Below are 27,718 nucleotides of genomic sequence, written 5' to 3' on the forward strand. Positions count from 1 at the left end.
GGCTCTAGGTGCCAAGCTTTGAGTTGGGAAGATTTAGAGAGCTTGGTTCCTGGTGAGAGGAGACCCTTGCAGGCACACCCAAGTAGGACGTCCCTGACCCAGTTTCCCTGTTTCCAACCCACGACTGTCTCACCACCTTGAATACCAATGCTGTTCCCCTTCCTGCGCTGTGGACGGTGACAGACACTGGCGGGAAGCAGGTCACAAGATGCCAAGTGCTTCAGGAGGGGCCGTGCAGATGGGTGGAGGGCATCCTGGGGGCACAGCCCCCTTTCCCAATCCCACACTTCTCTAACACCGTCACACGGATCTGAGGGCCACCAAGAACCTGTGCGTTCTCCTAACACTTGAGGAGCCCCTTCCAGGGGGCAACCTGCACCTCGTGTTCTTCCCTTTTCTACTGATCCAGCCCCTAACCTTCAACTTCTGCCTCTAGTGACAGAGCGGGAGAGTGAAAGGGACAGGGCACACACAAACCGTGCTCTGCTCACACCTAGTCACACGTGTATTCACGGCATATCCATCCACATGCTCACACAGGCAAACCCGTCTTGCCTCAGGTAGACCAGGCACTGTTACGTACTAAATGGGTAACCGTGTGGGTGTGATGATGCTGATGCGTGGCCGTTAGTCTCAGCACTCGGGAGGCAGAGGCAGGGAGATCTCTATGAATTTGAGGCCAGCCTGGTTAACTTGAGTTCCAGGACAGACAGTGAGATCTATCTCAGAGAAGAAAATAAAATAAAACCCCGAATGGATCACTGAGCACTAGCAGTATACCAAACCAACATGAGGAACCCCCTAGGGTCCCACTCCCCACCGGCCACTCAGTGGCCTCTGTGGATGGGCTGTTTGCCGAATGCCTTCTCTAGACCAGACTGAGTGTCTGGTCTAAGAAGGGTTAGTTACTCTTCTACTCTACAGAAGAAAACTGGAGCCCAGACAAGGGGACAGGACAAATTGTGGGGATGCTGAGGACACCCCAAGGCCAAGCTCTGGGACATCATGGTTGCTAAGCATTGGCCTGAGGCTCAGAGGCTTGGAAACTGACCTGGCATCTTTGTGATTTGCCTTAGGAAGCATGGCTCTGTCCAAAGGTGCTGGGTGAGGCTGTTCCCACCCACAGATTCCGAAAGCTGCCACCTGGGCCTTGGCCTTTGTTCCTTTGTCTGGGCCTATGGGCACCAGCCAACCAGAGGTGTGGTCCTGCCCCAAGCAGCACCTTGGCAGGAGCCCAGGAAATGGGCTCTGCAGAATCGAGTAGCTGTGGACTCACTTCAGGATGTCCCCTCTCCTTCCCCAACTGCTCCCTTCACAGAATCAGCAGGACTGCCCGAGCTGTCCTCACAGCTGGCAGCCTGTCTGAGGCTGAGACTCAATGGCCTCCGTTTCTCGTTTTCTGCTCAGACATCCCATGTTCTAAGCTGTGTCAGCACAGAGAGACCTCTCAGAACAGAGTCTAGACCCCCCTTCCCCATCCATGTTCCCAGGCTATTCCCAGAGGAGCTCGTGGCCAAGACACCTGAGTGCTGTACAGGAGACCCTTATCTCAACCCGGGCAACGGGACAGCCTTGTTGTACCCTTGGGTCAGTGGGCCACCATCCCGGCTGCATCGGCTACACAAAAGGACACAGGCTACACAAGGCTCAGTTTTGTCTGTGGGCAGCAGACAAAAACAAGCCCTCAGGGAAGCAGGAAAAGGCTGCTTTCTACAAGAGCGAGGACATCATTCTGGTCTACCAAGACACATTGCACAGGAGGAACGGCCCTTCTCCACATTCCAAGGCATGAACAGTCACTGGACGCATTCATAAATACACAATTTTATTTACTATTTTCAGGGGAAACTTAGGCATTAAACGATAAGCTGATAAAATACGGATACCTAAAAAAGTATAAAAGTATAAATATCCCCTTAGAATTTTAGTGAATTAAGTTTTAATATCATTAAATTAAAAAACAAAAACAAAACCCCCCACAAGTCTATCTACTGTCAAAGTCATAAATCAAACAATGCTAAGTATCCAGCAACTCCCCAGAGTATTCCCCATGGCCAACAGCAGAGCCACTGCCTCCAGGGCTGCTGAGGCCCAACCAACCCAATAGAAAGGTTTTCATGAATCATTTAAGCCAAACATTTAACAACATACAACAGACCTTAGGAAAGGACGAGGTCAGTCCTAGATGCTAGAGAACTTAATTCATCAGTTACTGGCAGAGGAGAAGGAAGAGGGCCTAGGCAAGAAGTTTCCGGAAGCATTTGAAACAGTGTTAGAGGCTCTGACTTGCACTCGGGCAGCCATGGCGGTCGGGTTGCACAGCTCCCTTGAGAAGCCAGGGGTCAAGAAGCACAGAGCTTGCTTGCTTGGGCCAAGTCTGTGGCCTGCTACATCCCTAACCAGCTGAGAAAGATGGGTTTCCAAGCTGCAGGCGCAGCCCCTGCAGGGACCTTAGCAGCTGCAATATCATGTCGGGTGACGAGAGCCCATGCAGGCCGCGCAGTCTCAAACACTCCCGAAACCCAAGAAGAACTGCATAGTTAGACAAGGAAATGAGAGCCAGTGAGGAGACATGTTTGCGCTGTAAACATCCTGAATGTTCAACATGACCTGGAGTGTCAGCTCCAGAAGCCAGGTGGACAGGCCTCCTGCCCCAGCCTCCATCCCAGGCACAACAAAGGCACTGGTAGGCGCCAGCCCCCCATGAGCCCACAGGTGGGGCGTATGAGGCAAAACATCTACCTCCCTTAAATGATTTAACAGATCAATCCAAAATGTAGCAACACTTTTAGGCATTTCTAAAGAGTATAAACACCGGGTGGTCTATCCACACTTTAAAAAAGGGATACAAAGTCCTCTTGCCTGGAAAATACAAATGGAGAAGCCTTGATGATCCTGGGCTAGCCTATAGGCCATTAGGAGAGCCTGCCTCTGAAAGGGTGCAGTCCGGGGCAGTGCCCAGAAGTAGTGATAATGTGGAGGCTGCCTTTGTCAGGAGCCTCAGCCGAGGTCAAGAGAAACCAACCAATCATGCCTGGAGGCATAGAGGCCTCCCTGACCCAAGGATGAGGGCCCGGTGCTCACCAGAGATGAGCCACGCCCTACGCCACAGTGCGCTGGACAGGAGTCGTGGCAGCCGCCCCCCTCCTGGCAAGGCCCAGGCTGCTTGTTGCAGACTGTGTGTAGCACCAAGGACCTTGTCCTTCAGATCATCTTCAGGAATGCGTGGGCTGGTCAGCAGCATTCAGTCCCACGGAGCACTCGGAAAGAACAGAGTGAGGCCACAGAGACTGCCAACCCAGCCCCAGCTGCCTCCCTGTGGGGACGACCGGCGTGACAGCTGGGCTGTCTCTCGCCACCCACATCTGAGGCAAAAAAGGATCCACACCCAGATCTCTAGAGAAATGATCAAAAGCAGGTTTCTTCTCACTGCCACGCTTTCTGCACATGGCGGTTCACTTTATCTTGGGGAAAAGAAAATCATTTCTTCAGCTGTCAGTACTCCTCACATCCTTGAGCCCCGTTCTTGCAAAATCTGAAAAATATGAAACATGGAGTGAGGATGCAGGCCCTGACCAAGAGCCCTGTTCAAAGAGCAGAGTTCAAAGGAACCCTCACTTGAGGCCAGGACCTCAGCTAGGTAACAGGGAGATTTGTACAGTGGGTGGCTGACATGAGCCTCCAGACCCCTCAGGTCCAGTAGATCAACCCCATCCCCCTTCCTTTATGAGAAGGTCTGCACCCCTTCACTGGCCCCAGACCTCTTCCTGACCGCAGAAACCCTTCCAAGCAAGGTCACGCTGGAGGCCTCCAGACCCAGTCTGCTCGCTGCAGCCGCTGCGGCCTCCTCACCCTCTGCTCCCACTCTGGCTGAAAAGCAGGGCACTGGCTGCCCAGCCTCCTTAACTACTACACCCTAGTCAGCTGTAGACTCAGCTGGGACGGAAGTCCCTGGCGGCCTTCAAAACATGCTGGGGCTGGGCACATGCTGCTGAACCAAACCCATAAAACGAGCCTCTAGCAGCCTCTAGGGCTGGGACAGGACACGACTCCAGGCAGGGCTTCAGAGCAGAGGAGCCTCACAGGAAGCCATTTGGCATCGACTGCCACTGTGAGCCACCCTACTACTGGTCTGGTGCAGTGGGAAGAGCTGGCTCTGGGAGGCTATGGTGAAGGGCTCAAGAGAAGGCCAGGTTCTCTCAAGCTGCTCCTGCAAACCCACCAGCACCCCAAACATCATGCCTGCCCCTAGGCCAGCCCCACAAAGAGCTGTGGGAGGCCGAAATCACCACTCTAGCACCTCAAGGGGGAGCCTCACAGGTCTATGAGATGATGCTGTTCCCTAGTCTGACAATGGCAAGCTCCACTCGGTGGACAATTTCTGAATTCTCCAGGACATCTGGAGGTGACTCTAGGTGCCACCATCTTACTGGGGAGCCACGGTCTCAGTCCCCACCAGCCCTGAGCAGAGTAGAGCCAGCACAGGTGAGGGTGTGGCTGGCAGAAGTGGTCATGGGAGTGCCTCTCCAGAACAGTATGAAATCCTGAAGGGGCTGGGGCTGAGCTCGTCAGGACCTACAGCAGCAAGACCAGCATCCTACACGCTGAGGCCAGGCAGCACTGTCTGCCTGGGGTAGTGCAAGACTACCCTATGCATGTTCCTGCCTTCCCCAGGGAGGCCCGGCCACATGGTTTCATCCTGCCATCTGGTGTCGCTCCAGGTGTGCCTTGTGGGCGCCACTATTTTGTTTCCACAAGCCCAGAATCCCAGAGCTAGAGCCATCAAAACACATTCTCTAAAGACTCTCAAGAAGTCTGGGGCCACTGAAAGACACCTCCCCTCCCTCCAGGGCTCTTTCGAAACCTCTGAAGCCTGGGCACCCCCCCCCTTTCTTCTCCAACCAACAGAAGGCAGGTATGGCTCCCTGGGCTTCTGTCAGCCCCACCATGCCTCAGGTTGAGTGCCTGTCACAGCTGAGAGTCTTCCTACCCCGGTGGCGGCAGAACCCCTCCAAAGGGATGTCACAACTGAGGTGCTGAGACATAAACCATGTCCCCATTCCAGACACTGAAAAGGGAACAGGGGAACAGAACATTTATCTCAGTATGGCTGGAATGATTATCCTTTCAGCCAGGTATGATGATACACGCCTAGAGTCCCAGCTACTGAGGCGCCTGACACAGGATACTGACCTAGGAGTTTGGGAGCAACCAGACTGGGCAACAGAGCCAGACCCTATCTCTTAAATTTCATGTTTCCTTTTACCTTTTAAATGTATTTATTTATAGACAGGGTCTCACTGTGTAGCCCAGGCTGGCCTGAAACTCACATAGAGCTACCTACCTTTGCCTCCAAGTGCTAGGATTAAGAGTGTGCCACGGTATCTGGCCCTCTTACCTTCTTATAAGAAAGTTTAAACACTTACTTTGTTGTTGTTGTTGTTATTATTATTAGTATATATGTACGTACACATGCTGCACCGTGTGGAGGCAGACAACATTCCAGAATTAGTGCCATCCTTATATGGTCCTGGGGAGTCACAGCTGGGCCAGCAGGCTTGCAAGGCTTTACCCACTGAGCCGTCCCATCAGGCCCTTGTTCTGTTTGATTTGGAGGAAGGGTTTCACCGCACAGCTTAGGCTGCTCTGGTACTCGGAACCCTCCTGCCTTAGCCTCCTAATCCTAAGTGTTGGGATCACAGCTGTTTCACCATGACCGCTTCACGGTGAAGTCTCTTGAAGGGCTAGATCATACATACACTGAGTGTCAAGATGCCTCTGTGACATATAACACTCACAGTGACTTAAAGGTACAACTCCAGATGGTTGGGGGTAGTGGCACACGCCTTTAATCCCAGGATTCAGGAGGCAGAGGCAGGTGGATCTCTGTGAGTTCAAGACCAGCCTGGTCTCCATAGTGAGTTCCAAGCCAGCCAGAACTATACATAATAAAACTATCTCCAAATAGACAAAAAAAAGAGTACAACTCCAAATGGAAAAAGCCATTCTGAGTTCCAGGGCTGAGAGCACTCCTTGCTAGATTCTCATTGCTTCCAAAATGCCCACCCAGATGCCTGCTGGCCAGGAGCCTCCCCACATCCCCCGTGTACTGAGAGCTGCTCTCAGGGGACCAGGGGGTCCCCGGCTGCGGGCCCACTACCAAGGAGCAACGCTGGTCTTAGGCAATGCTCCCGTTCCTAGGGCTGGTCTTGCTCCCACCTACTCTCTGGCAATGTTCCCGGCACAGGGGCCATCAGGTGAGCCCTGCTGAGGTGACAAGGCACTCGGCTTTAGCACAGGTCTGGCCTTCAAGACGCAGATGGTAAGCACAGGCTGAGAGGCCTGGATGGAGGAGGATGTGGAGCTGAGGGCCTGTCCAACCCTAGGGGAGATGGAGGCAAGGAGAGTGCAGCCTGGAGAACCTGAGATGAGAACAAAACCTGATCTTTGATCTTTGTTGTATCATGGGAGGCTCTGACGCTGACTGACAGCAAGGCCACCCACAGGCTCAGCCCCAGGAACACTCCTGTGGCCACACCCACAGCCTCACAAGACACAAAGCCCCACCCGGCACATGGCATCCATGGAGGAACACATTTTAAATAATTAAAATAACAGAGCAGCAGCCAGCATTCAAGCAACAGTCCCCTGTCCCTCCTACAGGGGGCGCTATTGCAGACACACGGGCACAACCGTCAGGCTTCTGTCCACTCCAGGATGTACAGAAGCAAGAGGAGGGGTGGAGGCAAGTCACCAGGGCTCATGGGCAAGGAGACTATGGTGCTGGGTCTACCTAGAGGGCGCAGAGCTCACCGTGACATTTACACTTAATCTGAGTCACTGCCTTGGTGCCTCGTCTCCTCGTCCTCGGCGCTCTGGTGTGAACAACAGGAAGTAAGGAAGACAGCTGTCAGCCCAGCTTGAGCAATGCAGGCCTGCAGGGGGACTAACCAGTACATCACCCGGGAAGAGAACCTGGGGAACCCTAGGGTGGGCTGAACTGTGTAGTCCTTCACCTGCACCGACACCTGCCCTCACGGCTCTCAGGCAGGCAAGGAGCCGAGTCCTGTCCAATCGGCTTTTGTTGTACCCTAGCTCCTGGGAAGTGACTTAGAGGACCATGGACCCAGCTCCATCAAAGGCCCACTGCATGACAGAGGTGGGACCTTGATCACAGAGGCTGAGACTGACCAGAGAGTGGGCAGACGTTGGCAGCCCATCAATAACTCATGCCTGTAGGAGGGAGTCTCCGAGTCACACTGGACCCATGGATCCAGAGGGGTTCCCTCACAGGTGGTACTCTGTCACACAGGAGGACTGTACCTGATTACAGAGGGCTTTCTTGCTTTTGGCCCCAGAAACCTCCTCTGGTAGGTATACTTTTGAGACAAAAGGAGGCCCTAAGCCCAGCCACTCTCAAGGCATTCTGAGCCAGGGCTAGATGGCAGTTCAGAGCAGTTAAGGAAGGCTTTGTACTCACGGCTGGCACCAGAAGCAAGGAACTCACCTAGGGCTTAACTCCTCACACAAGCTACAGTCTTGTGGCCCTAACAATCCCACTTGAAACAGGAAAAGACTGTGGCAGTACCGGGTGGCCACCAGATGCTCAGGGAACACCGTGGACAGAGCTCAGTGTGAACATGGTGGCCGCTGACCATAGAGGACAGAACTCTCAAGGGGATCCACTGCTCTCAGAGGGGTGGCCGGGTGTATAGGGTGTTTCCAAACTCCTGTCCTCTAGATCTGGCTCCCATGGTTCCCACAGCTTTGGCGACCATGGAACCTGCTGCTGTCAAGTGCAATCAGAAAATGCTTTACTTCAGAGCCAGGTGGTTTTGGTTTTTTTGTTGTCTGTTGCTTGTTTTGGTTTTGGTTTTTCAAGACAGGATTTCTCTGTGTAGCCTTGGTTGTCCTGGAACTCACTCTGTAGACCAGGCTGGCCTCAAACTCAGAACTCTGCCTGCCTCTGCCTCCTGAGTGCTAGGACTAAAGGCATTCACCACCACCACCTGGGCCAGAGCCAGGTATTTTTGAAGACAGAAATAGAGACAAATTTTCAAAGGCAAAGGGACTTGGGCCCATGCCTAAAGTCTCCTCACAATATAGAGTAAGTCCTGTTGGCAGCTGTAAAGCCATGAAGGAGATGAGCTCTGCTGGAGAAAGATGAACTCTTGTGAGCTTCATTATGAAAACCAAAAGTTTGGGGGGGCAGGGGGAGCGTCTAAAAATAAATGTATGGAAGAGTCCTGTCATTGCGATTGGGCTACAGGCTCTTGAAGGTAGGGATGCCTGCTAGATCTAAGACCCAAGCCTAAGTTTGCCCTAGGCCGGGTGGTGGGACCCTGGCTTCCTCCAATCTGCCACGCTGAGCCCTTACACAACTCAGGCCATCCTGTGCCTGGGGCAGCAGGGGCAGAGGGTCGGCCCCTGCCTCACCTCTCCTGACCACACGGAGGCCAAGGATGGGAACCCGGGGGTTCTTGAAGGTGTACTCTACCAGCCAATGGCAAAGACACTGTCACATCATGATGTAGGGGACGTGGGAGCATGACTGAGATCCAGCTAGTGTGGCTTCCTAGAGATCCTCTGAGGAACTCTGCCCCTCAGATCCTAAGTCCTCACCGTAAAGACCAGGAAAGGCTAAATGGGAAGCTCTAAGGGTGATCAAAGCCACCTGGGGCCACTGACTAAGGGTCAGGTTGCTGTCAAGTCCCTTGTTAAAGCCACCACATCCAGCCTCTTCTTACCCAAACTCAAGAGCACCCCCCTGCCCTACCTCCCAGCCCAGAATTGCCCTGGGACTTACCATGGTCACCATGACCTTAGACTCAGCCTAAGCAAGGTCCTGGCTCCTCCTGAGCTGGCTGCAAGGCTCTGCAAGCCACCACAAAAATGTCCCTAAGGCCCAAGAATCCTCCAGTTCAGGCCCACAATGTACACTGCAGGGGCACGTGATTTTGTCTGCCTAAGCTCCAGGCATAAGGCAGTCAAGGGAAAGGTCACCAAAGCCGGTCACTTGAGGGCAATCTAAATGAGACAGTGGTGGCGCAAGCCTTTAATCCCAGCACTTGGGAGGCAGAGGCAGCTGATCTCTGTGAGTTCAAGGCCAGCCTGGTCTACCAAGTGAGTTCCAGGAAAGGCGCAAAGCTACACAGAGAAACCCTGTCTCGAAAAAATAAATAAATAAATAAATAAATAAAAATAAATAAATAAATAAGCGAACAAACAAAAGTAAATGAGGCAGGCTGCACTCTCAGCCTTGGCTAGTACTGCTTTCCACTCGAGACGGAAGAGCCCAGTGCCCTGTAGGTTAGGACTGAAGGACACACGAAACCGCATGTGAAAGAGCAACTGTGTGCATGAGGGGGCTGTGGTGCTAAACCTGAGCTCTGGGGAGCTGCTCTCCACCTGTGTCCCAAGCCTTCCTGAGTAAGCAGTCAGTTCTGAGGCCCAGCTGCTCAGGACTAAGGTCTGACACTTGTAGGAAGACCGGCTGGGGAAATGTGCTGCAAAGGTGCCTGCGTTCAGGCACACTGGGTTGCTTCGTGGGAAGATCTCCAGTCACCGAGAAACCCAACAACTAAGAGTCTAGAGAAAACAGCAAAAACCAGTGAGGCAAAGGAAGAGAAAGGCAGCCCAGTGTCTGCCCTAGGCACCAGAAGCATCCTGCGGGCACTCACCTTGGCTTTCTCGCTCGGCTCACTGGTTGTGCCATACGGGGTGTTGTGCAGTTCCTTGGAGACCACGCAGAGGAACTCGGCCTGGTCTTCACTTCCATAGTTGTAGGAGGAGCCTATGCTGACCAGCTGAAAGGAGACACAGCCTGTGACAGTGTGCGGCGGCTCAGGTGCATCTATCTGCCCTCAGGAGGAAGACGGGGCACAAACTGTGCAAGCTCGGGGACAGGAGAGCCAGCTCTGGCCAGGAGGTTTTTCCACAGGACTAGCAGGAAGCAAACTCCCAGCGCACTGGGGAGCCAGCACCTGCACCCCACATAATTGCACAACATGCTGGGACAGGCTCTCTCTGCAGACTCTGGGCCTCTCTGGGTGCTGCAGGCTGGACCCTAGGGGATGACGACTGGCTACCTTGTGGAGGGAAGAGGGTAGTAGTACAAAGGTTGAGGCAAGGGAGAGAGCCAAGATCAGAGTTCATGTACAAGCCCCAGTGGAGGACCTGCTGCCGGCTGGCCTCGTCTTTGATGGCAGCCAGAAACCCTCTTGGGGTGAGGAGGGCCTTTACAGACTAACTCTAGTGCCCACTTAGGGCAGAGAACCCCAGGGCTGGACTAGGGAGTTCAGGGAAGCAGAACAGAGGTCAAGAGCACTAAAAGCCTGGAGTGCTAAGTGAGAGCCTAGCTTGACTCTGACAGACACTGAAGGCGGTGTCGCGTACTTCTGCATACTCTGGCCTGTTCTAACAAGCCTCATAAGCCTCAGGGTCACCAGGTATGCCACCTGGGCCAAGACCATGCTCATTACTCCAGCCATGAGTCGGAGACAAAGCTGAACACAGACACCAAGGCTTCTGCTCTTTTAAACACAAAAATAACTGCAGGGGAATCACTGTGGCCACAGCAAGGATGTCAGTGGCACAGTGAGTAAGCAGCAGTGGCTCAAAAGGCCACCAGCCACTGTGATCCCTGCTCGGGAGTCTACACATCACAAACAGGTCAGGAGAGAAATCTACGACAGGGCAAGCTACCCCTCCCCTCGGCAACGGCGGTTGAAAGGAGTGGAGGCCACCAGGTCAGACCGATGGCAGACGCTGGCCTGCATCAGGTAGTTAGGGGAGGTCCCACTGAGGGGAACACATCAACCCATGTCTCCCAGAGACCCTGTAGCCTCACACAAGGCAGCTCTATTCTGACCTAATCACTGACCCCTGGGTGACCCTAGGTTGGACTGACCACCTCAAAGGGACTGGGCTTCCCTGCTTCTCTGAAAGCTTGTCAATCTAGTACTAGTCCTGCCCTGGGGAAGCAGAGTGCACCTTACTAGCCAGCATGACTCAGGCTCTCTGGGTTTCAGCAGAAAGAATGGAGGTCCCCAGGGTGACTGCACAAAGGTCAGAACCGAGGGGAAGAGGGGTGCCTGTGCTATGTGTCTGGATCACCTCGGACAGCCGAGGACAAAGTCGTCATGTTGGTTATGGGAGGAGATTCTCCTCCAGCCAGAAGTCACAAGACAACAGAGCAAAAGGCACTTGGCTCCAAATTAGGCGACCCAGTTCACAGATCCAGAAACGGTGACAGCCACTTCCCAGGGTACAGCCTTCCCTGGGCCACATGCCAGGGAGATGAGGGGCAGGCTCTGCCATGGTGACATCTGCTCCTGCCCAACCCTCTGATGTGATTCTAACAGGGTCTGGGTACAAAGCACACACATATGCAGTCCATATGACCCTCCAGACCCCTAGGAGGGCAGAGCCCAGCCAGCACTGATGTGGGGGGGGGGGGGAGGAAGCACTCGGGCGCTGAGCTCCGCACACGGAGGAAGTGCTGGACACGGCACACAACAGTCTCAAGGGAAGAGCTCCATTAGAAAGGCGCCACAAAGAGAGCCTGGGAGGATAAGGACCAGGGAACGGCCCCTGCGATGGATCTACGGGGTTCCCTCCCATGGGCCGCATCCATCACCTGCTCAAACTTCCAGCCGTCCGACATGGTGGAGACCATCTGCGTAAGCTCCTCCTCCTGGCACTGCAGAACACGGTACACGTGCTTCACTGGCATCTACAAGGACAAACACCCCAGAGGTCAGGCCCCACCACGCACCCAAGCAACTCTAACCTCACCCTGCCACAGGTCAGGCAGTATCCAAAGCAACCCTGAGCAAGTCCACACATCCAACCTACGCCTCAACAGCGGCTGTTGCAGCTTTCCTGCTGACCTTCAGAAATATTTCTACTTCTAAATTCCAAAATGAAATGAGTCATGTTCCTGAAATCCTCAGGGCACCTGTGGCTAGATAGGAATACACAGAAAACCTTTTTTGTTTTGTTTTTTTGAGTCAAGGTTTCTCTGTGCAGCCCTGGCTGTCCTGGAACTCACTCTGTAGACCAGGCTGGACTCGAACTCAGATTAGTCTGCCTCTGCCTCCCGAGTGCTGGGATTAAAGACGTGTACCACCATGCCTGGCCAGAAAACCTTTATATGTTCCATGTGGGGCTACACAATCTTTTGCTCACTATTCCTGTCCAACAGAGCGTCCCTGGGCAGTTCCAGGCAGACTGTGGTCTTAGGTGTGGGGTGGGAGCAACCAGGAGACAAGTGTGCCCTTCTAGAGCCCCCAGTACACACAGGACATGAGGGTCCCGAGTTGCTGATGCTCGGGTTGTGTTTCATGCTAGCGGCACATGGGGAACAGTCACACACTGGCCATCCAATGGCGGTGGCTGCGAGGCTTCCTTCTGTGAGGCCAGGCCTGCCAGGAGGGTCCCTTCTCCCCCACAATGCAGAGACTGGAGTAGCACAGATCACATGGTCGTGAGTGGGACTGGGATAAAGGGGAAAGAGGAGGTAAACCGAGGAGGATGGGGAACCCTCAGGACCTTTCTAATGCCATGATGATGAGAAGTTTCCTCCTCAAAGCCCTCCTGCCCCTGAGCGGGCCCAGTGGAGGGCAGAAGGCTCGGTCAGGTCGTCAGTGAGCCAGAGGGAAGAGGGAGGTTGTGCGGTGCGGAAGTGCCCAAGAGAAGCCCGCCAGGAAGGCTGATCACAGGGCGAGGCCGTGAGAGGTGCTAAGTAGACCAGGGTGTTGGGAGCATTCACTTCATGAGGTGGGTGAGGGCGTAACCACTTCAGTGCAGAGCTAGCTTGCTGATTAGACCAAAGCTGAAACCCACTGAGGCCTTCCTCACAGCCTACCTCACAGAACACTCACCACACACACACACACACACACACACACACACACACACACACACACACTGACGGGCAGCAGAGGGCCTAGGAAGCCCAGCTCCTCCCAGGAACCGCACAGATCCTCAGTCTCTGTGCCACCTACCTCCCAGCTCAGCCAGGCTCTCTTCTCTGCCATGCTAGCCACAGGCCTTCAGACTTGCAGACTAGGTCTGGACACCCACCTAACAGAGGGCCTCTGCTCTCCAGCATCCCACTGCCTCACACGGCCTCCCCTCCTCCATGCCTTCACCACACACCCTCCATACAACTGCCTGTCTCCACTGACTGCAGTGGGCCCTTCACGGCACATGAGGAAGAAGAGGGCAAGACCCAGGACACCAGGCTGAGGATGGTCCCGTTCTGGTCCAAGACCACACAGGGAAACTAAACCCGCTTATCCACCTCAGGCCCCGGAAGCTGCTGGTAGACCGGTCCCCGTCTCACCTGTGATGTCTTGCTGTCTCGCTCTCTAATCTTGTCCTTTACAAGTTTTATTAGTGAGGTGATATTGTAAAACTCTGCTTCCTCCAACACGCCTGAAATAGAGGTAACAACTGTGATTTCTACTAGGTCAGACCGACGCAAGTAGCCCTTCATCCCTGCACCCACCCGGTCCCCAGCCTGAAGTCCTGTGTCCAGCTTGTCCTAACGTCCTCACAGTCCTCTCAGTTCTCAGCACTCGGCAGAGGCGGAGGACTGAATGAAGGTCAGTTTACTGGACATACTTACGGCCCTGTCACTACAGGTGACACATGGCAGCTGAACACCTGCTCTGAGCCCACAGACACTGGGAAATAACTGGCATTTTTCCCGGCAGCCTGGAAGCTGTCTGGTTGTGCTACTGGCTCTTCCTGTTGGCAACCTGAAGATGCCAGAACAATGTGGAAGCCATGGAATCCTGCATGTCACATACAGCACACGTTACCCTGCTCAAATCAAACTAGAACTGACTGGAGTCACTCCTGGCTCCAAGGCTTTCCCCACAGCCTGCCATCTAATGTCCCACACTCAGGACTCAAAGTTCCCAGAAACTAAAAACTAGAATGCCAGGGCCCTGCTTTCAGGCTCCCTCACCTTTACGGACCTCTCTCCTCTCTTTAGCTCTCCCACCCCTAACAGACAGCTCAGGATAACATCCGACATGGGAACTCTGGGAAGGGCAGAGTTCAGGCAAGGAAGCAGGAAAGGCTGCAGGGTACCAAGCGCAGCTCTCAACTCCAGACAGAACCAGATCCGGTAACAATCCACACGGTAACACAGTAACCAGAGATTTCATGACACCCCAAAGAAAAAAGACAGGCGCTTCAAGAAGCAGCTCCACAATCCAACTCAGACCAACTGATGTGACAGCAGCAGCTCTCAACCTGCAACTTCATGGAACCAACCAGCACCTCCACCAGGTCCCTTACCTTCCTCTGCGAGGTCTTTGTTAATAACCAGCTTCCCATGTCTCAAGTAGTTCAGTACAGGTCCAAAGTAGGTGGGATCTCTGTCGATTAAATAGGCACCCGTTTCATCCTAAAAGAACAAAATGCTGTCAGTTCTTGTGTAGAAAGAAGCAGTCCTGCAGCCCGAGTTAGGCCAGACCTAATTCCACACCAGCGCACCACCAGTGCAGGACCCACAACTGCTCATGCACCTGTCTTAGGGAACTTCAGAGCATTCTCTGATCCTGTCGGCCTCCATTTTGATCTAAAACAGGTCTTCCCGTGTCTACTGATCTGAGCCAACCAGATACTGTTCCAGCTTCCAAAGATTCTGAGAAAGCACTGAGCAGCTTTGATACCCACAAGTCAGTCCCCCATCCCCATCATAGGACAGGGCAGCTGTGTAGACCAGGATGGCTTTTGATCCTGCCATGTAACCTCGGCTAGCCTTGAATTCATAATTCTCCTGCCTCAGCCTCCCAAGTAAAGTGCTAGGATTATGGGTGTGCACCACACCTTGCTCCATGGCTCAGTTTCTGAGACTCTGGAGACTCAGGCCTTGGCAGGCCACTCTCCTTGTTCCAGGGCATCCTGAAGCACAAACCTAAGACCTGGGAGTCAAGTGCACTGGAGAAAGCGCTCTCCACTGCTGAGCCCGAAGCCTCCTGTCAGGAGGCTCCTACAGCAACAAGTGAAGCCTGAGGTAGTGGTAATGTGACCACAGGGTACCCTCATTTCCTGATGAACCACAGCCCTTGGGCTTTCCCGGTGACTATGATCACTAAGGAAACCCTTGCTCTGTGGTCAGTGGTTTGGGGAATCTGAACCATCTACAGGACAACCTATACATCTTCCGACTGACTCGGACAGGGCAGTAGCTCCACTTCAGGACTGCTCTCCTCACATGCTCACCATAGCTATCTCCATGGAGGACATCCTCCTCCAGTATGGGGCACATTCAGCTCCACATGACATCTCACACCATACAGAACTGCTGGAAACAGATGTCCAGTATGAGAGCCACAGGTCTGGCTGGGGTCAGAGGAGGTGTAGCGTTGGGGGACTACCAAAGGGGCGATGCACAAAAGCTACAAGGACACCCCTCCACCCAGGGTGTGGGTCAGTGAGTTTCTGTCACACCCTACTCCAGACCTGTCGCAGATCGGCTGCATGTAATTTGGAGGTTGCCAAGTCAACAGGGACGCAGACCTTCTGGTATGGACTCACACAAGCTGATAAAAGGTGGGCCTTCTTCCACTGATGCAGCCTGATACCTGCTTCTACAGCTATCCAGGGACAGCAGTCCAAGAGATGTAGTGGGTTCCAAGGTCTCTGCTAAGGGGAGGCCACCACCCCAGCTTTCCAATCAAAAAGGCCATGCCCAGTACCAGGGAAAGAAGCTGAGTCCATAAATCAATAGTGCACATTGGCTTCCCTGATCAGACACAGGTCCCATGAAATTCCTGTAGGTGTAGACCATTGAAAAAAAATGCTGTACTTGCTACCCAGTGAGAGCAGCTGACTAGTCAAGGTGCAGAGGACAGCATGGAGCCTAGGGCAGTGTGTGGGGTTCCCTGAACCCCTTGGATGTATCTGCCCATGAGTAGCGGAGCTCACAGAGGCCTCAGTCACAAAGCAATGAGCCTTCAGAGGCTGTCTTCATAGACATCCAGTTCTGTATTTGGGGCAATAAAAACTGGTGCTTTCAAGGGTTCCTTCCAACATCCACAGGCTCATATCAAAGTGAGAAACCTGAGCTGTGGCTGACATCAAATCAGTAAGGTCTGGGAGGCAGGGACGATGGAAGCCAGTTGCTCACCCTAAGTGCATTTCTCTTCCCATGGTCCCTGTTCCACCCAACAGGAATGTCTAACTACTCCCTAGCCCTCACAACTTCCTCCTCCTCACTTCATTGAAGGACAACATACAGGTCAAACTACCCCAAGGCTCTCCATTCTGTCACATGGCCTTTAGTCCTTAAGGCCACCTGGGGCCCTGCCTTCCAGTCTCTCAGTCTTCTGGACCCCAGTCATCCAAGCAAAGCCAAGAAATCAAGGAGAGCAATGGCAATTATTGCCACATTACAGAGTCACAAGCAGGCTGAAGTCTGGACAAAGAAATGGCACCACCAGAGTTCTCCCCTCTGCTCATGTGGAAGTGCCCCCTGGAGTGTGACATCTCCACAGCACCATGCTTAGGAATATTCATGGCTCAATGCCCCCTTGACAGACCACTGATCGGTCAAGAAAAAAAAAAAAATCAAGAGGGTGATGGGTTCATCCCTACCCAGGATACTCTTGGGGGCTTCTCTTGTCATGATGGCCATGGCTTCGGAGCCTAGTCTCCCCTGACAATAAGAAGACTAAAGTCCTCCAGAGTAGAAGGGGGGGGGGGATGGGGGAGGGGAGGAAGGAAAGGGAGAACTGGGAAGAAGCTGTTTATTGAGTACCCTCACTCAGCAGCTTCCTGGAGACCTCCAGAATGACAAGTGGCACAAGACTACATGAAAGTGACCTAGGCCTCCCAAAGCCTGACAGATGAGGGCACAGGCCATTTTGGCAGATCAAAGGAGCCATTAGCATTGGATGAGCTGGCATTGGCCCTTGGCCTGAAAACCTGAAGGGTGCTGAGCTTCAGCCCAGCCATGTTTACTTGCAGAGTCTGGCCAGTTCACGTGCTGGGTGTAGCTGGCTCTCACTGAAAATGCCCTGTGCGAGGCAGCTTTTGAAAGACCTCCCCTCTAGATCTGCTCCTCTAGCCTAGAAAAGAACACACATGGTCAGGTGGCAGCGGCGCATTTTAATCGCAGCACTTGGGGGCAGAGACAGAAGCAGGTGGATCTCTACAAGTTTGAGGTCAGCCTGGTCTACAAAGCAAGTTCCAGGACAGTCAGGACTGTTACACAGAGAAACCCTGTCTCCAAAACCAAAACAAAAGAACACAGGTGAATAGAGGCCTCCTCCAGGCAAATGGTCAGTTGGAATGACAATACTTCCTCAGAGTACTTGAAGTGAGAGCCTGGCCACAATGTGAATGTCTAACAGCAAAGGGCTGGACTCTGCCCAGTGTCTCGCCATCTTAGAGCTGAGGCTCACCACCACAAACTAAAGCCTTAGCTACAAGCTCTAGAAGTGGCAACATGGGGACAGCAGCCCAAGTAACCTTAGAAGAATTTTGTTTTGAGACAGGGTTTCTCTGTGTAGCCCTTGTTGTCCTGGAACTCACTCTGTAGACCAGGCTGGCCTCGAACTTGGAGATCCCCCCGCCTGTGCCTCCTGAGTGCTGGGATTAAAGGTGTGTGCCACCACCGCCCAGTCCAAGGAACCTTCTTACAGCTTCAGACTCTTCTAGGCAGTATTCTGTGCTTGGAGCCCAATGTCCTGTTTGCCTAAAACACAGTCACAAAGGAAGGGCAAGATATGTACTTTATGGGGACCCTCTATCTGCATCCAGTTAAGAAGCACTTGAGATTTGGAGACTTCCAGAAAAACAAGACCAAAGTAGTTCAAAAACTCTGCTGAGCCAGGCTGGAGGGTGGGATGAATAACAGAACCTGAACACATATGTAGCCTTATGTGACATATATAGCCTTATGTGTGAAGGCCCCAGCATCAGCACTCCTGGCCACCCAGAGAAGGTAGCATGTGCTGAGAACGGCAGGACAGAACACCTTGGAAATGAAAACAGGGAGGTACCAGGCAAGGAGTCTCCTACATGCACCTAGGGACAGGAATGGCACAGGCTGGAAAGCAGAGCTGTGGCAGCAGGCAGGGTAGCGATCCTCACTGGGCTATGTCCAGAGGTGGTAGGGTCAATTTCCCTGTCTTAGCTGGGTTTCTACTGCTGTGACACAGCACCATAACCAAAGGTGAGTTGGGGAGAAAAGGGTTTATTTCAGCTTACAGTTCCACACCACAGTCCATCATGAAGGAAGTCAGAGAAGAAACTCAAGCTGGACAGGAACCTGGAAGCAAGAACTGATGTAGAGGCTATGGAGGAGTGCTGCTTACTTGCTTGCTCTCCATGGCTTGTTCACCTCCTTCTTATAGCTCCCTGAACCACCAGCCCAGGAGTGGCACCATACAGTGAGCTGCGCTGTCCCACAGGCCAATCTGGTGGGAGTATTTTCTCAAATGAGGTTCCCTCTTCCCAAATGATTCTAGATTGCGGCAAGCTGACAAAATTAATCAGCACAACTGACCAGTTATCAATTTGACACACAAACACATCACTGTTAAGCCATAACCTTTCCTTTCTTGTTGTCCCCAAGATGTCATTAATATCAATATCAAAATACAAAACATACTCCAAACTTTGAAAGTCCCAGTTTTTAAAAATTCCAACTTTAAAAGTCCAGTCTCCAGCACTTAGGAGACAGAGGTAGGCATATCTCTTGTGAGTTTGAGGCCAGCCTGGTTTACAAAGCAAAGTTCCAGGACAGCTAGGGTTGTTATACAGAGAAACCCTGTTTCAGGGGAGGAAAAAAAAAGTCCAGTTTCTAAAATATTCATAATCTCTCTAAAACTCCAGTCTGGGCTCACACTCAGGCACTCACAAGAATCAAGGGAAAGTGGAGTATCACTTCCTCTGTGCATGCTGTCCCAGCTCTCTGGCCAGTCTCCTCCGGTGGCTACTTCCTTAAAGCAGGGCTTCCTTAAAGCAATGAAGGCCAGAGTCTGGAGAAAGGCAGTGAAGTCTGAGCACCACTCCTATCAAATCCTTTAGGAGCTGTCTGTGGGAGATCTCAACTCCACAGTAAGGGCCAAAGTCCAAGGCCAAGCCCTCTATCCCACATATTTCCACCATGCTGCGTGTGGCAGTGCCGCTCAGGGTCCACTGTGGGAGCATTCCAGGCTGTGCTCATGTTTGCAAGGGTGTGTTGGAAGGCCGAGAAGAATGAGCCTCCAGCATGCATATCCCAGTGTTGGGAATGCAGCTCAGGCCTCTATCCTAACACGGAAATAGAGAAAACCAGAACACACAAATCCAAATACAAGCCAGTCATGGTAGTTTACACCTTTAATCCCAGTACTAGTGAGGCAGAGGCACGTGGATCTCTGTGAGTTTGGGGCCCGCCTGGTTTACCAAGTGAGTTCCCGGATGCCTAGGGCTGCTACACAGAAACCCTGGTTTCAAAAACAAAAATAAAAGAAACAAGAACCCAAAATCCAAATACAAGCCTCAATTCACTCATAAAATCAGTAAGATGACTTTTTACTATTTTTTTGAGACACTATCTTATTATATAGGCTTAGCTGGCCTTGAGATCCACCTGTCTCTGCCTCCTGAGTGCTGGGATTAAAAGCATGCACCTCCATATCAGGCCCCCAGGAGGTCTATCAAGATGCTGACTACAGCAATTGGGGCTGAATGAAGCTGGGCCCAGTGTCACCTGTGCCAAGAGCACTCAAGATGTGGAAGGAGGCTACTTCTGGACCCCAGCAGATCCAAAGAGCAGCCAGGGAGCAGCCAAGACCCAGCACGGGAGTCTCTTTTTCTCTTCTTCTCTTTAGTCCGATCATGACTTAGGAAAAGCCTGTGCTGGGTTGTGTGGTGGGAAGGTTGTGCTTTCCATAAAAGCCTGAGAATGAAGTCTGCTTCCTCGACAACCACGTGTCTCTGCCAGCCCTTCCTTCCTTCCCCACTTCTCAGGGAATCTGGGTCTGACCTACTTGTGGCAGCACTGGCTGGAAACATGTCCCTTTCTCTCCAAAGGCATAAAAAGGATCACTGGACTTAGCTCTGAACATTACATGAAAGCCAACTCCCCCCACGCATACACGCCACCAGTCCACATATGTGGGACAGGTTGCTGCTGCCCAAGTTGGCACTGAGTGGGCATAATGTGGAGGCTGAGCCCCAAGCCTGCTGCAGGAAGGAACCCTGAGCCTGAGCTACTGGTCACTGAGCTAGGCAGGGCAGCTTTCAGGCCTCTGGCCAAGTCAAACATGCTCCCAGGAGGCCTAACTCCACAAAGCCGTTTTCAAAGGAGTGGGAGACAACCTCCAGAAACAAACTTCTCTCAAGCCTGTGTCTCTGGGGGGGAAAGACCTAGTATGGCTGGTCATTAGCCAATAGTGACACCGTCCTGTGCTGTTGCTGTCCTCTATGGCGTGACCCTAACTCAGCCTCAGGATTCTGGAAATAGCATGCAGACCAGGGTCAAAATCACGATGCCTCAGGCAAGACCCTAAGGTCTAAGTTGCAGCTGCAGAGTGTCACTCTCAAGGTTCAGATGCACCTGCTCCTATCCCCGTGGGAGAAGGGGAGAGAAAGGCCCAGCACTAGGAGAGAACCAGGATGAAGTGCAGTGTTGTGACCCGAAGACTACTCCGTCAGCTGTCCCCACTAGAAGACTAATGCACTGAATTCTGTGTGCACCAGCATGCACCATCACCCTAAACACAAATGCTGAGAGTCTACCCTGAAATTACCCAACACAAGCGACAGAGCCACACACGAACTTTCTTGCTTTGTTTTATGCATATTTGTGACATCTTTGATCCAGAAGAGGTCTTAGATATCATCAAATGCAGTGACGATACTGAGGCCCAGGAGGCTTGTAAGAGACACAGATCTGTGGCGTGAGGCCAGACTCTAGACTCTTCCTGCTTCCCAGCCTGCCGTTTGTGCACCGGCCCCTCCGCACACCTCGGCCTCTTCCTGCCAGCGAAATGGAGTTCAGCAGAGCCGAGCACTCGGTTCACTTTTCTTGTGGCACCCATGCTGCCAGTTCACCTGACCACCCAAGCCACCCTGGAACCGGGGACACAGCACCCACACCTCTAGGTGAGACTGTGGGTAAGGGGTGTTAGGGCTCTTGATCACTGTGACCCTTCGTATGGCCTCGACACCCCCCACCCCCGAGAGCTCTCAGAGACATGACTTGAGGAAAGTATCCCTGCCACAGATGGCGCTTTCCTTACTCCCGCCTCTAGTTGGAAACTAGAATTGAGGGCACCAGTGAAGCTTGCAAGATGTGAGATTTGTGAACCGGACCCCACAATTGAGGCTCCCAGCATGTTTGGAATTCACCCAGGGCAGGTTCCTTGAGCTGAGGTCCACTGTAGTGTCCTACTGATTTAGTAGACAGGGGCCTTTCTAGGGAGAGAGACTTCCCAATGGCACCAGAGCCCACCACCTGTGTAAATGAAAATGCCATGAATATCTGCATCACCACAGAAGGGGTTATCCATCCCCCAGGTTTTCTCAGGTGGTTTCCCTGCTAGGTACATTAGATACAGAAGACCCCCACACAATCTCCAGTACATACTGCCTCCTTTCTGACAGAGCGTGTATCTAACAGGCTACTGCCATCAGCAGCTAAGCAGGAGAAAAGAGAAACAGGAAATAAATGTAAGCATTGAAAAGGATCTGGACCAGTGTGCCTAAAGGAAAGCCTTTCCTGGCACCATAGTCTTCAAGGCCCGAACACCAGTCTCTCCACTCTGGCTAATAGGTTGGCAGTCCAGGGCATTCTGGCCAGGTCAGCCAAATCAGAGGTTGACACTTTACCTGTGAAATCCCCTCCCTAATCTCCAAGGCGCTAACAGGTGGCCTCTACTCTCCCGACACATGGCCACAGGGTAAACAGCATCAAACTCTTCTTTACCTTCTTGCTCAGCTCAAAGAGCAGGCCCTCAGCTTCTCCTCTTCTTCCCTCTCATTAAATATTATCCAGCACCCCATGGCACTTACCTTTCCTCATGTGCTTGGGAAAATCTACCTCAGGCCACAGACAGTGAGGAGCTGGCCACCCAGGCCTGATTTGCAAAGCTAGAACAACAGTGTAGAGCCCAATGCCAAGGAAGAAAGGAGCCCCCAGAACAAGGGCAGTGGGAATGCTGGGGCACATCCTACCCGAAGACGTTTTGTGGGTTATCTCAAAGCCATCTCCATGGGTACGGGGTGCTGCACTAAAGCTCCATGGCTGCGTTTCCTAAGCTTGAAGGCATCAAGCATCTTGTAAGAAAATGCAGTGCCCGACCAGGCAGCCCTGCTCCTTCCCACGGCAAGCTCCAAGTGAGCTGCCCCTAATCGAGGGAGGCCTAGTGAGAGCCAGCGTGCACCTCAACAGGGGCAGCCTGCTGGCATTTAGCCATAGAGACCCTCCCATTGGCTAGTAGCCCAGAGTATGCAGAGGAGGGAATCACTGAGTAAGCCAAGTGCAGAAAGAGCTCTGAAAAGGGACCGCCATGACGCCTCCATTGCTGCCTGGGAAGCAGGAGACACCTCCCACCCCTAAGCCTCTGCTCCTGGGACCAGGAGGCACACTCTCTGAGAAGAGCTGGTTGGTAAGTACCTTGGCCTTATGGTTTTCTTCTGAACTTTCAGAGCCAAAGCACCCATCCCCCATCCACAGGGGAATGAGCAGCTCCAAGCTCCAAGCTCCAAGCACATGTGATGTGGGAAAACTGGCAGGTGGCCAGAGTTTTCTGACCCCTGTGCAAAACCAAAGCCAGGCACTGTCATGCTGGACTCCAAGCACAAGTGAACTACACTAGTGGTGGACAGAAAGAATGTCTTTGCACCTGCCGGCCACCTCCATGCTGCCTCAGGATACCCTGAGACAAGCTCTCCTCAGAAAGATCCAAGTCCTCACGTGATGACAAGTCCACTGACCTGCTCAGGACCAAGGGGCTTCTGAATGAGGCACACCAAGAGAGGTGAGCAGACAAAATGAGGACAAGCACCCACTGCAAAGGGGGCAAGGGCACACCACCAGGGTGCACCATCGGGCCGAGAAAATACTAAGAGCCACATCCATTATGCACTATACAAGTAAACACCCGTGCCTTAGACGCCCACTCACAGCCTGTGGCCGATGCAACTCTGCCCAGTGCACGGGATGCTCATGGCTAGTTTCTCTGATTTAGTTACACAGAACAACATCTGCCATTTATACCCTAAGTAATCCCCACTTCTCTTGCCAAGCAACAAATTCAAAGATGGTTCTCCCACCTACATCCCATCCTTTGGCCCTGGCTTAAAATTCCTTTCATATCTTTCTAACCTTACAACTCACTAGCACCAACTGCAGTCAAAGTGGATACAGAGAACTGTAGGGCCTGGCTGTGGTAAACATACTTTCCAAAGACCCACCTGGGCTAACTACATCTACAACCTCAAAGCTGGGACAGTGGCCCCATTCCAAGGCAGAAGTTCATGTGCAAGTAGCAGTTTTCTCTAGATCTGGCTCAGTCGGAGACAGAACACCCTAGTTCAGGATAGCTTCCAACCATACAGTATTTGCTATTTCCCTTTTCCTCCTGAAGCATCATCTCACTAAATCAGGGGCCAGATGAGTGACAAACAGCAACTCTGTTTTCAACATACCATGGACGCAGAAACATACTCAAAATGGATCAAATATCAAGCCTTTTCGAAGCACTTCCCATGGGCAGCTTAGAAGTTTCACGCCTGGCCTGCCCCCAAAGACAACACTGGAGAGAAATTGACACACAACGGCAGATGCTCAAATGCACAACACAGCACAGTCCCACTGGAGGATGTCCCAAGAGGAAGCGAGAATTCACTCAGGCTGTCTAGAAAAAGAACTTTCACGGCAGCAGTGGACTAAAAGTTGGCCCCTAAAATAGGTCAAAGGCCTATGGATACAAGGCATGGTGGGTAATTAAGTCCCACCCTGAGCTTTGAGGACATGAGGAGACAGGTACAGCACAGAGGATTGGACATGAGGCTGAGAGGGCTGTCAAGCAAGCCTTGAATGCGTTTGCATTCTCTACTATCCCTAGCAATCTTGCTGTCAACAACTCTGGAAAGTGTCTTCCAGAAACTTACTTCCCTGTAGTAATTCACAGCCCTGGCACCCCTGACAATAGTCTGCCTTTGGTGCTCTCCCATAATCAATAAACCCAGAAGGTTCCTAAAAGGTTTCTTGGGAACTACTTCTCTTAAATTTCCTAACACAAGTCTCATCTTGGCATCACATTCTGCAAAGCTAAGCTCAATAAACACCAGTCAAACACCAGAAAAGGAATCTTCCACCAGGTCCCGGCTAAAGTTCAACTCTAAGAGTATTTGCCAGGTATCCTTTCCTTGATCTTAACTATGAGGTCAGAGCCTTGAGATCTTTCCACATGAATCAACATCCTGTTTATCTTCCATCATGTAATTAATGGCCTCCATCTGTTAACACCCCTTCCTTCTACCCTTCTCCTTAGTAGGATTTAATTAAGGTGGAATCTCTTGGGATATTCTTTCATCAGAACCTGGTGTGTGTGGTGGTACCAAGAACACAGAACATTTATAGATTTTTCTTATTTGAATACTCTAGTAACATGACTAATGTGAATTAGAATTACTCTTCTAGCAACCTATGACTAAAACAAACACTATCAACCATGGTACCAAGATTGCATCCACCATATTTTTCTGGAGATAGGGTCCTTGTAGCCTAGGCTAGCCTCAAACTCATTATGTACCTGAGGATGACCTCAAACTCCAAATTCTTTTACTTCTATCTCCCAAAATGCTGGGATTACAGTTGCTTTCTATCATACCTGGTGCTGTTATATTATTTTTATGTTCTGAATTGTGGTTTTATAATTTAGAAATCAAATGTAATTTAAAACAAATTTTAGATTTTACTTTATGCATATGAGTGTTTTTCATATACACATGTATGTGCACCATGTATTCAAAGGGGTCAAAAGAGGGTTTCAGACTCCCTAGAACTGGATGGTTGTGAGCCACCACGAGGGGTTCTGGGAACCCAATCTGGGTTCTCCGTGAGAGCAATTAGTGTTCTTAACCACTGGACCAAGTAACTCTCTAGCTCTGAAATAATAAATTTTTAAAAAACTAAAACATAATCTGATAATCTCCCACTGCAGTAAAGGAATACAAACACACATACACACACAATGTAAATGTGTGTGTGTGTATGTGTGTTGGCACACAAGTACCATAATGTGCACTTGGAGGTCGGAGTACAACTTTTTAAAACAATTTTTAATGACTTGTTTTTATTTTTTATTTTATGTGCATTGGTGTTTTGCTTGCATATATGTCTGTTGAGTGTGTCAGACCTCTTGAAACTGGAGTTACAGACAGTTGTGAGCTGCCATGTGGGTGATGGGAACTGAGCCTGAGTCTTCTGGAAGGGCAGTCAATTCTTCTAACTACTGATCCACCTCTCCAGCGCCCCCCCCCCCTTTTTTTTTTGTTAATTTGAGACAGGGTTTCTCTGTGTAGCCCTGGCTGTCCTGGAACTCACTCTGTAGACCAAATTGGACTCAAACTCATAAAGATCTGCCTGCCTCTGTCTCACCAGTTCTGGGATTAAAGGTGTGCGCCACCACTGCCCAGTTCAAAGTACAACTTTCAAGAGTCAGTTTTTTCCTTCCACCATGTGGGTCCCAGAGACTCAAATCAAACTGGGCCACCTCAATGGCCCAATAAAGGGTAGTTTATAAAGTACTCTTAAGAGGCAGTGAAACAAAGAGATGTATTTGACTTTATGCTAAAGTGAAACAGTTCTAAACCCATTGTTCCAGTGCTAAAATTAGGCAGACACTAGAAGCCAATGGACACGGCCAATTTAAAAACTGATTTAATAGACAAGGCAGGGATGCTTGAGTAGAAAGACAAGAATGGTTATAAACACTCACTGATTGAAAAACCAACAATAAAACATACACCCTCACTATAAAAAGAAAACCCAGCTGACAAAAGCCTATTTCTATCCTGGAAACTTTTGTCATTGTCTGGAAGGTCAGTTCTGTAAGAGTAAAGAGATTTGGTTAACTCAGAAATGGGGAAAGCTGGGAGAAGGCTTGTGAGGGACTAAAACGCTATTATCTAAAACCCTAACTTCTTGGTTATTTTGCAGTAACTCAAGAATTCTTACTTTCTGGTCACACTGAGATATTGTTCTGTCGGCCTTGTGAAGTGAACGGGCTCCCAATCCTTCTAGAAAGCCTTCTGGGCGGCAGCTTTCAGGCTGGCGAGGCACAAAGTGGAGTGCCATTGTGTAGGCTCGACCCGAAAACTCACAAAGTTAGTATAAGGCTCGGAAACCGCCAATGGGGAAAAGGGAGAAAACTACTTTTCTTCTAAGTTTCAATACTGCACTATGCCACACAACTCTTGTAATCCAAACACGTTTTGTTACCACAGGTGTGGTATTTAATTAAATGTACTAGTACTTAATTAAATGTAAGATATAGTACAAACTAACCTGGAAATTCTACCTGTTTGCAAAGGCAGCGGGGAAACCAAGTTTGGAAAGCAGAGCGAAAAGAATTCTATACCTGGTCTCTCTTAGACATCCCTAAGATTTTTCTACATGTGGCCCCAAACATGAATTCAATACAAATAATTCATATATTAGAAGTAAAATGACACCTTTGGATATTCTTGCTCAGGAGGTACCTACTAAGCTTCAAAGCCCGTTCATATTATGGATGAGAAGGATGGAGCACAAACTCTGCAAGTCACTGGGAAAAGGGCAGACACTGTGGCAACCCTCATGGCCTACGTTAATTTAAACGTCTGGAATGTGAAAAGACCAGATGAATGCAAAGGGTTCTCAGGTTCCAAAGTCAGCAAATAACTGGGGCGGTGGAGTTCACACACCCTGGGCAAAAGAATCTAGGGAGAGGAAATAAACTAGAGCCACAGCAACGAGAAGCAAGAAAGACAAGGCGAGCGAGAGAGGCACTATTAATCAGAGGGCTGAGGTAGATGGGCACAAGAGTGCCATCCTCGCTCCGGCCCAGGACGCTGGGCTCAGAGTGCCCGCTCCGCTGAGTGCCCTCGGTGTGGAGAGGTGGGTGGCGCGGAGGGAGACCAGGGCAACAGGCCCCCCGCCGACCCACGAGGGCCTCACCTTGTCTGAGTCTAGGTCGGGGTCCGCCTGGCACAAGCGGTACAGGAAAGACTTCGGGTCCCGGCACAGCGTCTGCCGGGTGGTGAGGAAGTAGGTGCCGCCGACGTTCAGCCGGACCCACTTGGACACACCACTGGGGCGGTGTGCCAGGGCGCCGAGCCCAGCGCTGCAGCGACGGCACAGGCCGCCCCCCAGCCCCGCCCCGAGGCCGCTCGGAGCCGGTGGCAGCAGCTCGCAGTGATTCTCCGCCATGATCCCAACAAGCACCGCCACAGTGCCCCTTCGCCGGAAGCGTCCGTTCTTTAATACAGTCCTCTCAGTTGTCCCGCCCCTAGGTCCACCCCAGTAAAGTGCCCTCCCAGACATGATGTGCAAGGCGGAAGTTCCGACCCGAAAAGCAGGTCGGCGACAACCGCTTCCGGCCACAGCGAACCTCGGGAACTCACAGGGATCTTGGGCTACAGCTCCGCCCCCGCCCCGCCCCGCCCCCGCCCCCGCCCCAGCTAGGCCAAAAGAAGAGCCAGAACGGCGAAC

General features: G+C 51.7%; 1 protein-coding gene across 2 annotated transcripts; it reads right to left on the minus strand.

The window, feature by feature from the left end:
* Window positions 1-1,804: 1,804 nt before the first annotated feature.
* On the minus strand, window positions 1,805-27,512 carry Kctd5 (potassium channel tetramerization domain containing 5). Of its 2 annotated transcripts, XM_076577990.1 has the most exons (7): window positions 27,185-27,487; window positions 14,314-14,422; window positions 13,349-13,440; window positions 11,639-11,734; window positions 9,681-9,806; window positions 6,814-6,875; window positions 3,420-3,535 (listed from the first exon to the last, which is right to left on the minus strand). In XM_076577990.1, exons 1-6 carry the CDS (start codon window positions 27,434-27,436, stop codon window positions 6,828-6,830), a joined length of 723 nt encoding a protein of 240 aa, XP_076434105.1. In that variant the 5' UTR covers window positions 27,437-27,487; the 3' UTR covers window positions 3,420-3,535; window positions 6,814-6,827. The 2 variants fall into 2 exon arrangements, with proteins under 2 accessions (XP_006979016.1, XP_076434105.1); XM_006978954.4 differs by lacking the exon at window positions 6,814-6,875 and having other exon boundaries at window positions 1,805-3,535; window positions 27,185-27,512.
* Between the last annotated feature and the right edge of the window lie 206 nt (window positions 27,513-27,718).

Source organism: Peromyscus maniculatus, chromosome 8 (assembly GCF_049852395.1).
Source record: "Peromyscus maniculatus bairdii isolate BWxNUB_F1_BW_parent chromosome 8, HU_Pman_BW_mat_3.1, whole genome shotgun sequence".
Lineage (NCBI taxonomy): Eukaryota > Metazoa > Chordata > Mammalia > Rodentia > Cricetidae > Peromyscus > Peromyscus maniculatus.

Excerpts from the sequence above, each read along its gene's own strand:
- Kctd5 (XM_076577990.1), bottom strand. The coding sequence starts at position 27,436 with ATGGCGGAGAATCACTGCGAGCTGCTGCCACCGGCTCCGAGCGGCCTC. Across the intron at positions 11,735-13,348 it reads GAGACAGCAAGACATCACAG|ATGCCAGTGAAGCACGTGTA; the intron begins GTGAGACGGGGA and ends TTGTCCTTGTAG. Across the intron at positions 9,807-11,638 it reads ACGGCTGGAAGTTTGAGCAG|CTGGTCAGCATAGGCTCCTC; the intron begins GTGATGGATGCG and ends GTCTCCTTTCAG.